This window comes from Neodiprion fabricii, chromosome 5 (assembly GCF_021155785.1).
Source record: "Neodiprion fabricii isolate iyNeoFabr1 chromosome 5, iyNeoFabr1.1, whole genome shotgun sequence".
Classification (NCBI taxonomy): Eukaryota; Metazoa; Arthropoda; class Insecta; order Hymenoptera; family Diprionidae; genus Neodiprion; species Neodiprion fabricii.
This window is the reverse complement of record NC_060243.1, coordinates 12,943,684-12,955,935: the sequence shown is the minus strand read 5'-3', so window position 1 is coordinate 12,955,935 and position 12,252 is coordinate 12,943,684. Positions and strand designations below refer to the sequence as shown.

Below are 12,252 nucleotides of genomic sequence, written 5' to 3'. Positions count from 1 at the left end.
GGTTTTAGTGAACCAACTTTTTTATTTTCAAGACCATGGAAAAAAAGAATTTCGTGTATTGTTAAAACATAGCTTTTTGATGGGAAAAAACACCGTTGAAACAAAATCTTGGATTGATAAGTATTATCTGGACTCTACATCAGAAAAATCGAGCATTATTGACTGGTTTGCTGAATTTAAACGTGGTTATACGAACACCGATGATGCGCCACGATCTGGTCGCCCAAAAGAGGTTATACCGGAAAATATCGAAAAAAGTCCACGAAATCGTTTTCGTAAACCGTAAAGTGTAGTTGCAGGAGATAGCTGACACTCTAAATATATCAAAGGATCATGTAAGCTTTATTTGGCATGAACATTTGTCTATGGGAAAGCTGTTTTCGCAGTGGGTGCCGCGTGTGCTAACAGTAGACCAAAAACAACAATAAGTCGATGATTCCGAGCGTTGTTTGGAGCTGTTTTGGTAAAATAAAAAGGACTTTTTGCATCGAAACATAACCATGGACGAAACTTGGATCCACCATTACACGCCAGAGTCAAATCAGCAGTCAGCTGTGTGGACAGCAGCCGGTGAACCTCGCCAAAAGCGGTCAAAAGCGCAACCGAGTGCTGGCAAGGTTATGGCATCCGCATTGTGGAATGCGTACGGTATTTTGTTTATCGACTTCCTTGAAAAAAGCAAGACAGTCAATAGCGATCGCTACATGGCTCAACTGCCCCATAATGGCCTCATATGCAAAGAAAGTGATCTTTCAACAAGATATTGCACCGTGTCACAAGTTTTTGGCTACGATGGCAAAATTGCACGAATTACACTTTGAATTGCTTCCGCACCCACCCTATTCTCCAGATTTGGCTCCCAGCGACTTGACTTTTACCTGTTCGCAGACCTAAAAAAAATGCTCGCCGGAAAGGGATTTGGCTCAAATGAGGAGGTGATCGCCGAAACAAACGCCTATTTTGAGGCCAAAGATAAATCATTCTACAGGAAAGGTATCGAAATGTTAGACAAGCGTTGAAATGATTGTATCGCTCTTGACGGAGATTATGTTGATGAATAAAATCGAATTTGACCAAAAAAGTTGTGTTTTCTTCATTAGACTGGGAATTTATCAGCCAATGAAATCTTAGTTGTGCCCGGCCTAAAGTCTCGAGATATCTCGTTAAATTTGAGCATTTCGCTTTATTCTGTGAATTCACAGGACTCCCTAGCACCTAACTTTCAATTTTTTCTATTCGATACTGATTCTCATCTTTTCGCGAATAGACACTTTTGTGATGATTCCATTTCTCGTATCAAATCAGGCTCTGCCCTGATTTAATAAGCCCTGATTTGATAGAATTAGGTAATATTAAGTGTCATTTTGAATAATAACCAATTACGTTACTATTTTTCATTGATAATCTTTTAAAACTAATAATAATTCAGTCTTTTCGTATTACAATTAATCGTGAGTGAACTCTACAGACATTTGTGAACAATAACTTTTGGGTTACACATCCCAATTCTGTAATAATAGACAATAACAGACATATCCAGATTCTGAATTCACATATACTAAGTGGCTGAGCATATCAACGGTCCGTATTCGTCATCCCTTCCGATTTCGAGGTGCTGTTCTGCTCCAAAATTCTATCGAACACCGACCAACAAAACCCGACGGTTCTCAATTTCGCAAATCATCGCATCTAAAGATAAAGTTTGAACACTTCTCTTCAACTCTAAGCGAACCAATGTTTTCACCACTTTCTTAAACTCGCTTTCTAAATATCGTATTCAGAATTGATGGCAAGCTTCTCTAGCTAGCGATCAGCAAAATATATTCGTTTCTAAGAAATTAAAGATATAACTAACACAAAAATTGGTTATAACACAGGAAAATTGGTGCCTAGCTGCAAGCAATATCCTTTGGCTATTCCTAAAGGAATTCTTTAGTTTTCAGCTCGGCCCATATCATAATTTAGCTCATTTCAGACTGATCACAGATTTCATTGTCAATAGGATATATTTTGATCCATGGAAGTACATACATCGGATTTTTTTAATTGATTTGGCGTCAATGTGTTACACATTCCGAGAGTTATTCTCCCGGCCCAACTATAGATAAATAATCAGGAATAAATAGTCCAAATTGCATGTGGTTCCATGGATCAACTACGTTCAATTATAATTTGTGTATTGATATAAAGCTACGTTAATTTAAAAAGAGAGATACAATATCATATTAACCGACCAACTGTCGAATTAATATTCGTTCAGCACAGATGTTCTTGGTACCAATTATATGTATACATATATATATATATAGTGGCGCTAAAAAGTATTTTGATAATATGAAAGTCGTTATTACTTTGATCAATCGTTTTTCTTACTTTTCTTTATTTCAACTTTATTTTTGAGTAATCGAGAGATAATTTTTAACAATTATATAGAGCATCAAATTTGTTTCAACAAATAATATTATTGATTTTTGTAGTTATTACTATCTTTGTCAAAATACTTTTGAGCGCTACTGTATATGTATACTGTACCAAATATCAATAAGATAATACAACACTTGCTGAAGAGCGTAAACGGTGCTTAATCCTTTTCTACAGCTGGGTGTATTTGAATATTATTTTGCTGTCAACGTTATCTTCATTTAGATTTACACGCAGAACCATTACAATTCTTTTATTGGAATCAAATTCATTTGTTATCATTCATTTTCATAATCAAACTAAACTTTCACCAGATTAATTCATTTTCAAGCATTTATTTTGAAAGATCACCCACCTTTATTATTAATATAAATTAGCCTCAACCATCTAAATGACTCTCACAGCCCTTATAGGACTAATTGCAAGCAGCAACGTACTCACATTATCGGCTTATCGAGAAGTAGGTCTTTCTTAGTTTTCAATTTTTATTCATTGGCGTTACGTTGGAGCGATCTTGATCATTTATAATCATCAACTATCACCGCTCAGACACGTCTCACCCCTACCTAACAACCTGATTTTTCCGTGAATTTTGGTGTTTGAGAGCGTATAATTTGTGAATAGAATCATGATTGTATCAGATTGGCTTGTAGTTTTTATGTTATTCTAGTATTGTAGAAAGGGGGATGGTTTCTAATATAATCGTGATATTATTCATAAATTGTTCGGTCCCGAACACCAAAATTCTACGAAAAAATCCTTTTTTAAGTCATATATGAAAATGTCGATAAAGTAGATAGTTAGCGCCAATTTCGAAAAACTACGCTTTACTCTTAGGGCCGTTGATAAAATCTTACTAATTGTAAGACCACTCAAATATCTAGGGCAACAAAACCACTGTTGACCAGTGCTATTGATTGGTAATTTATTGTTAAGATTTTCGGACTGTGTAAAATAGAGTCATATATTTAGACTAACAAATTTTAGCTATACTTATTGTACTTGACGGTTAAATAAGATGTATTCAAACGAAAAAAAAAATTTCATATATCATTTTCACTTCGCAATGTATTGATTATTAGTCAGAAAATTGAGATAGTTATATGTACATAAAGGTGCGCTAATTGGATCAGCAGTATTGCTATTTCGCGTTCTCGTCGTGCCAGTCATAAGTCGTAATTGCGATAGCAACGATAAATACTACAGATCTCAACAGATATAAAAATTGCGGTTGACTGAAAATTAGTTCATTTGTTACTACGGTTCTGCATTATCATTGCAGCATACTTATGAAAAATAATCAAATCTAGGCAAAAACATGTGAAATGTAAAATATAACCCAAGTCACCAATACCGCATCACAATAAAAATACAAGAAAAACTTAGATATTGCCAGTTTCTGTCGTGAAGTTAGGGAAAAATCCCAAGCTGTAGGATCTCTCAGTAAGCATGTTACGTCATGAAGTCAGACCTCGCTGTTTCGTGTAGTGGTATCGAAATATCGTTCTGAGAACTACGTACTTGGCAAGCACATTTTTCTTGAAAACCAATTATGAGTGCTCTAGCGACAAAAAGATCACGGTGGCTAATCTATCGTATTATTAACGTGGAATAATGACCTGGAAATATAAATTATACATATTCTTACAGCGTCGGATAGTATTTAGTCAATGACACGAAACATAAACTCAATGCTGTATAAAAACAAAATGTCTGACTACTTTACGTTGGACAAGCAAAAAAGCTCAAATTTATCCAATTTACATTTCCCATGTCTTGCCGTTGCATGTTTGCTACAAATTATTTGATTTCTACTCACTATGTCTCAATTGACTCAGATTGAGTATGCAGTGCCGAATGCCGTAGCGCGTGAGTGTACAGAAGGATTGAAGTGCAGGCGTCCCAAATGCCTGCTCACCAGCACATATACGTACACTCGCCCGCATCGATATTCGAACTGCAGTCAACGGCAATTAATACAATAGCAAAAATTCATAAAATGCATCTACCCAATCCGAAATTGACAATACGATAATCTGTTCGAAGCTAATTGATCAATTGACTTAACCTCATCAAATCTGTATTTCTGTAAAATATGAATCTAAGCTGGAAGTGATAGAAATAAACCATTTCAAATTAGATACGTTAATAATGTGAATTGAACAAGCTGTTATCAACCAGTTCAATGCAAAATTGATCTCGTACAGTTCGTTTATTTGATGATAAATGCCGATTTTAAAGATGACAGCATTACACGGAATCACAGGCGACACGAACAAGTAACTATAATAATTTCATTCAAAAATACATAATAAATGTGCCCAAGAAGTATGTGGCTCTTATAATGATGTTCCGGTATCACTACACGAAACAGCGAGGTTCGAGTGCATGACATATACGTACTTGCTGAGAGAGCCCAGGGCTTGGGGTTTTTTCCTAATTTCACGACAGAAACTGGTAATACTTAAATTGTTCTTGTATTTTTATTGTGATGTGGTTTTGGTAACTTGGCGGATGTTTCTGCCTAGATTGCTTTTACCTCTGATCATTGGAACTATGAATTTGAGCATTATTATTAGTAAATTTTTTATTATGATTTTGCTATTTGCTTTCTCTTTCTTCACGTGTACTATCTAAATTGGTTACGGTTTGTGAAAGGACTTGAGAATCGGCAAAATTTACGATGGCTAAAACATCTCTTATTCTAAAAGGCAGTTTAGTTATGTTGTACTATCACAGAATTTACTTCATACATCGATAATCTGGGTTCACAATATTTAGCTTCTTGATTTTGTTTCGTGAAATAACTTCTCAACATACTCTTTGGTCATTTACATTTACGTGCAGCCCACTTACTTTTTCTTTTCACCTGATACTGCACTAAGTAGAATACTAATGTAAAAAATTTCTTAAAATTGTCATGAGTATCACACACTTCTATGTTTAGATCTAGCCATACTTTGGCTCAACTTACCAATGAATTGTTAAGTACCGATACTTTCTGCGCATCCCGCATTTGCATTCTGACACTAAAATAATTTTCTAAGTCCGATAAAAACTCTAAAAGATTCTGATTCTCTTCGTCACTGAATTGAGAGGCTCTGATCTTAATTGTGAACATTGAATATGATTTATCATTCCACCCATCAATTGAATTGTTGTATCTATATATTGGCTTGTCGAGCCTCGGCGTAAATCAATCAAAGCTCGAGATTGATTGTCTTTTTCCTTTTGGAGCATTCTAACTTGTTTTGCTAACTCACTACAAGACTGGACACCCTTCTGTTATTTTCTAAGATCATCTTAAAGCTTTTACAACTTCTTTCACTCCAATCTTGACTGTTTGAGTTGTTCATCCATCGCTTTGACCAATGAAATAGACTTGGTCGTCTTCCTACGTCTATCGAAAGTCAACGGTGTGGTATTAGAGTACAAACTAAGTGATTTTGCTTTCGACCGAGTGATGATTAAATTGGCATTAGTTTCACCCATCAACAAGGTTTGTCGTACTCGATCTAATAAGTTTTTCAGCTAAATGAGACTCAAATTCTTGCCTAGATGTTGGGCGCCAAATGTAAACATTTATTTGTTTTAACATATATATTTATGGGATAATATTACGAGTTTAAGCCGGTCACTTGAGAAGTGAAATTGCCGGGATTGTGAAAGACACAATTAATAATGAATGCATGGGTTACATTCAAGGAATTAATCAAATGAATTGAAACATAGAGGAAGAAGACACCGTCTACTTACAGTTAGACAGATCGTTTCTTTAAATAATCATTAAACTGAACATCAATTTTTACTTTCATGAGTCATGTTAATCGGACATTTTTTTCATTACTTCTTAGTGGACAATATGTATTGGGAATATTTGGTAAAAATTGTACGCTCATATATTCATACGTCATACAATCGTACACCCATAAAATTACGCGAAGTTAATCATAAATTACACAATCGGGAATTAAGTTCGGTATGTGGGGAAGAAACGTGTCGGAATATTAAGGTTTCTTTTATGACATAGGTAAAAATTGAAGAGTCGAAAATAGATAACACATCCGTATGTTTCGAATATTGCAGTAGCTTCGTAATTTGAGCAACCAAATGTTATTGGGGTTGCGATCAATGCGATGGGTTTAATATCATATTTGATAATTCTGGATGGGGTCAGCCACGTTGTTCCAAGTCGCGCTCTTGGCTATTTATCTAAAAAATTCAGTCGACTGCGTGACTCACTTTTACTATTCGATGACACGTTATCGTTCACTAATGTCTTACGTTAAAGTTAATGTTTTAAGTACAATGAACTAAGTAAAAGAGATTGTGTGGCAACTACGAGAAATGGGGAATCGGTAGGTATGGTGTCTTCTCGTAGAGTGTTCTAGTTCTTCGTTTCCGTTAGCATCTAAGACGATGCGGCCCTGACGTAACGAGTTAAAATCATACTTTATAATAACGAAGTCACATCCTATTATGAGGCGCATTATTCAAATTAGCTTTTAGTCACATAGGATTCGCAGAAGCGTGCATCTGCCAAGGCCACGACGTTAACGGTCCCGCTGTGGGCCGCTTCTATCTTTCTTTCTAAATATTTATAGTTATTTTTAAGTTTTATCTTCATTTTCAAAATCATTAATTTTTTTGTCCTGTACTTTTATTTTTTCAGTTTAAATTTATATTAATTAAAATTTGTTTTGTTTGAACTATTTTCAAAAGAATGTTTGTTTATTTTACCCAAACTTCAAAAATAAAATCTCATTCGTAAACCGTATTAACGATAGCAAATTACGTACGGTTATAAATCACTTCAATGAATGTTCGACAGCATTTCCGCGCACTTCAATGCACCGTTCAGCTCTCATTTGAAATTGTTCAACTGTGGATAGTGCCTAGTACAGCTCTCGGAATAGGGCGATACGCGTTGAAAATTCAATAATTTGCCGTCGTAAATACGATTTACGAATAATGTTTTATATTTAAAGTTCCTGTTAAAATAATTACACGTCCGTTGTAAAAAGGTAAAGTACGAAAATTTCGAAACACTAAAAATTGAATCTGAAAAATTAGAAATAAAAATTAAAAAAATTACATAATTTACAAAATCGAAAATAAAACTGACAAAACAAATATGTATACAAACATTGAGGAAAAAAGATAAAAGGCGACCACAGCGGGAGCGTTCACGTCGCGGCTCCTGTGAGATGTACGCTTCTGCGAACCCTGCTTTTAACATGCTAAACTGATGAACCAAGTATTACAGGCACCTTCTGTAGCAACTTGACCAGCTCGTATCTCATCACTACTTGAGTGGAGATAGTAAGTATGTAGTACTTTTTTACGCAGGATTTGATGCCCCTTCAGATACCGATGGAACAAAATATACTCTTCTATTTAAAAAGACCAAGCTGACCTTTATTTGGCCTTGGTGGGTCCTCTTACGGAAGATCTAACACTCTCATCTTCTTCCCCCCTTTATACGTTACAAATTTTGCCTGAAATATTTTTTACTCATATTTATGGTTTTCGTGATACTTGACTGAATTGATTGAAATGAAAGTCCCTATACATAGTATAAAGTGTTAAGTTTTCGTAGGTATAAGAGTATATATGTATAAAGGTCCTATGCTGACCATGGTTCTTTTTTGCAAAGTGTTCAAATTCCTACGAAAATTCGTTGCGGTCTTATCAGTACACTAATGCGTTGGCAAGTTATGGAATCTAAATGTTAAAAAAAAAATTTCCCATGCTATTTAAATGAGAAATAGAAAATCGCAATGATGCACCTCTCAATATTAATATTAAGAGCTCAAACTTTAACAGCATTTCTCTTTCTTTTTGGTAATTTGAAACAATATCTGTAATTTGAATTTTGTAAAAATAAATAGTCAATTTTTTTTATGCGGTCATTATGTATATACATTCATTTAAGAATGAGAGATTGAACTCTTTACCCTATATATTTACCCTTATACCTTTAAACATCTAACCTTTTACCGCCTACCCTCCACCCTTCTCTCCCGCCCAATCCCATGTTCGCTCCATACATGTATTTACTAGGCGGGGGGGGGGGGGGGGCTTCGCACGCCAATCCCACATTTCAGGTTTCTTGTTATTGATAAAAAATCGAAAATTCCGTTTGTCATTCTTGTACTATAAAATTAAAATAGGCTTGTAAACAAATTTTAAGACCAAATGACCGCAAGAACAATAATACATATAATCCTACAATCTGTAGTAAATGTTCATGGTATGTTCAGAGTATATATTTTTATAAAATTTCTTTCGAATTTTTATTTTTTTTTCTAGAACTCGAAATTTTACCTTAATATTATAGCTCAGGTAAATAGTACTTCCACAGTTAGTTATCACATTTAGTGTAGGTATCTATTTCATACGCACCCCTGAATGCTTCGCGCGCAAACCACCCGGTCTTGGGTTGAGGGTTATTGAGAAGAAAAAAAAATCCGTTTGTCATTGTTGCACTATAAATTCCAAATAGAGTTTTTGAACAAATCTCAAGACCAAAAGATCGCAATCACATCAAAATAACCTAACAAACTATAACAGATGTTCATAGTACGTTCAGAGTATAAATGTTCATAATGTTTCTTCCCAAATAATATTTTTAATATGAATGTATTCTTTGGAATCATTTTCTATACTTATGATAACTTATAGACGTATCTATATCTATAACTTGCAGGTGTTTCTGTTTTACGTATATATATATATATATATATATATATATATATATATATATATATAATAGTTTCATTGAACGGCCAAGGGTGCGGAAAGGCGGGGGGTCGGCAAGGGAAGAGGAGGAGGTAGTGAAAGCCGGAGCAGGGCGTCCAGCAGGTAGAAGGGCGATTCTTGACACAGCAGTGGCAGCGGCGGCGGCAGTGATTTCTTTATATATAACGCAGAACGATATATATGCATATATGTAAATTTCTGAAAAAACGAAAGCGTTTAGTACTATTTGTTCGCTTTTAAAATTGCAATTCGTCCGAACATGAATGCATAGCTATTTTGTTAACGCAGCATTGTGAATTTTCATCAGTATAACTTCATTGGATTTTAACCCTATCACAGAAAACCAAGTGTATTTTTCTTTACGTATTACTAACAATATAGTACATTTAGGTCCCTTTGATTTTTTCACCTGCAAATATATGAGACTTGAAAAATACTACTTCAGTGCTTCCCATTTAACGGGTAATTTCACCCTCTAGAAAAGTTTTTCCTCCTATAAAAAAAACGTACCTCTTGAATTTCCATTTAAAGTTTTACATAAATTAACACCAAAATCATACAGGGCCACAGAAAGACTTTATCTTGTAAAATTTATTTTGTACTTTAGATTGCGCCATAACGTCGACGTTTCAAAAAAATTAACACGTTTGTCAGATTATGCTTCTTTATTGAATTTCCCTTTTGTCATGTGAATTGCAGTGATGGAAACGTTGAAATAGCCATTTCGAGTGGTTTCACGAGTCCAAGGGATATACGAAGTGGTACTCTAAGATTTCGTGAATATATCTATTGAGTTTAAAAAAACTTTTTCAAAAAAATATTCAATAGAATTTTACGTGTCACATCAACTTAATTTTCGTTTACACTTAACATCGTAAAATATGGGCATGTAATATTTCTCGAATCGCTGCATTGCATGATACTGTACAGCACCGTAAGTGCAATAGTGACTAACATATTTTAGTTAATTTTACATGTCATTTACTATCATGAATTCGACTAACCTGACGTAAAAATGCTCATCCTCTTCGAACAGCTCGTCGTCGATGACCGAAAGTTGAATGGTCTTCCTGGTCTCACCGGGTGCGAAAATTAGCGTCCCGCTGGTACTTACGTAATCGGAACCAGCCTCAGCTGAACCGTCTTCAGTGCAGTAATCAACGGTGCATCCCTGACATAGATCACCACCAGCCCTAGTCACGCCAACCTCAAAGCTCCCAACGTTTTCCATAACCGTATAGTGGCATGGATCGAAAAAGACACGCATAGCATTCACTGCGTCAATATCGATGCTTTCGGCCTCTGCACGCTGCAATTCCGCCTTGACTTCACTAAGATCACTCTGAGCACGCTCGCTTATTTTTCTGCTAAGATTTCCAGCTCCAACCATCTTCCTAGTCGCTTGAACCCGATAAAAAGCGCGGCTTTTTGGCCCCTTTCCGAGCACCTCTTCATGGGCCATTACCTCTAGCTGTTCCAATGACAAAGTAGGATGTTGCTTGCGGAGTTCTCGTAAAGTTTGTATATAGTCACGACGCGTTTGTTCGAACTCCCGAGCTTCCGGTGAATCACTATCGATATCTTCACAGCTGATACCATTATTCCGTGTTTTTATCTCAAGTTCTGTCCCTCTGCCTGAGTCGGCTGCTTCGCCCTGGACGATGACACCTCGCTTGTTCATGCGGTAACCTTTGTGCAAGTATTTGTAGATTAGTAGACGCTGATCGGCAACGTAAGCCGTTAGGACAGTAGCTGGGAAGAAAGAGAACGTCAGGATTCCCTCCCAAACCTCGAGAACGCCGGGACTAGACACTGCGAGGATGATGTAGAGCCAAACATACGCAAATATGCTCCAAGTCGCGGTGACGAAGAAAACTCTCAAGTGCTTTATTTTCCGCGTCTCTCCTTCTGGTATGACAAAGACACAAAGAGATATAATGACGAAAAGATTATAGGCAGCGGATCCGACTATTGTCCCAGGCCCAAGTTCTCCCGCTTGGAAATTTTTTGCCCAAATTTCGATAATGGACAATAAGATTTCCGGTGCGCTACTACCCAATGCCATTAATGTCAAGTTAGCCACGGTCTCGTTCCACACTCGCACTACAACTATCTGCGGTTCTCTGCCCTGTCTGCGAACTACCAACTCCTTTTCTTTCGAAGTAATCACTTCGATAGCTGCCATAAAACGATCGCTTACTATTGAAACTCCAATGAATAAGTACATAAGTAAAAAGAAATACACCGAGCCCCTTAGGACGATGTCAATCAGCTCTAAGTTATCTACTGGTGTCCACACTGGTATTACCAGCCCCGGTTCACACCGAGCCGAATAATTTCCTGGCATTCTTAAAAACCGAAATTCACACTGACAGTTTAGGATAAACAGAGATAAAAACAACAAAGTGAAGAAAAATAACTGACAAAAATATAAGACAGGGGTTGAGTAGCGAAACAAACACCCAAGACGTTTATCGACAGTCTATTATCAGCTATTTACGGACGCTCCCCAAAAAGTTGCGTGTTATTCGGTTCATCACGGACTGACGTAGTCGAGACCTGAATCGCGCTCGGTCGCGTACTGCCTAGGTTTAGACAGCCGAGCCTCGCCTCCGTCGTTTCGACGCTCCGACGCCCCGGCGCCCCGACGCCGACGCTGAGCCGCCTTGGTACAGGCGCGTCAATCAAAGGCGCAAGCGCATCAACCATGACTATGACCACGACCACGAATAAAACGTCTTCGAGTCACCGCAAAGGTGATATCTCTGCTGTGTCTAATGTATGCGGCAACCTTCAGAGCGGTGCATCAGTCCAGACAGGATTCAGAACGGCTATAGCGTAAAAGCCAGCGACGAAAAAAGTTCCTTGATTCCAGCATAGAAGGAATTATAGGAAACCATTCGATCAGATAAATATTGCGCAAGATATCTGTCACAGTGTATGTTACTCATCACACGATGATTGCCATTTTATGAGCCACCTATCATACTTTATAATAATTACGTTGTTATGCCATGCCATTTCGAAAACCTGATACTTGAGTACTTATGTTTTTCTTCCATAAAATGA

General features: G+C 36.7%; 1 protein-coding gene across 8 annotated transcripts in view; it reads right to left on the bottom strand.

The window, feature by feature from the left end:
- The window catches only part of LOC124183578 (sodium/calcium exchanger 1), a 1,216,563-nt gene extending 1,204,797 nt beyond the window's left edge, over positions 1–11,766 (bottom strand). For all 8 annotated transcript variants that reach the window (XM_046572225.1, XM_046572226.1, XM_046572227.1 and 5 more), the window contains exon 1: positions 10,188–11,766. In XM_046572225.1, the coding sequence (XP_046428181.1) occupies positions 10,188–11,530 (1,343 nt within the window). In that variant the 5' untranslated portion in view covers positions 11,531–11,766. The remainder of the gene's footprint in view (positions 1–10,187) is intronic.
- Between the last annotated feature and the right edge of the window lie 486 nt (positions 11,767–12,252).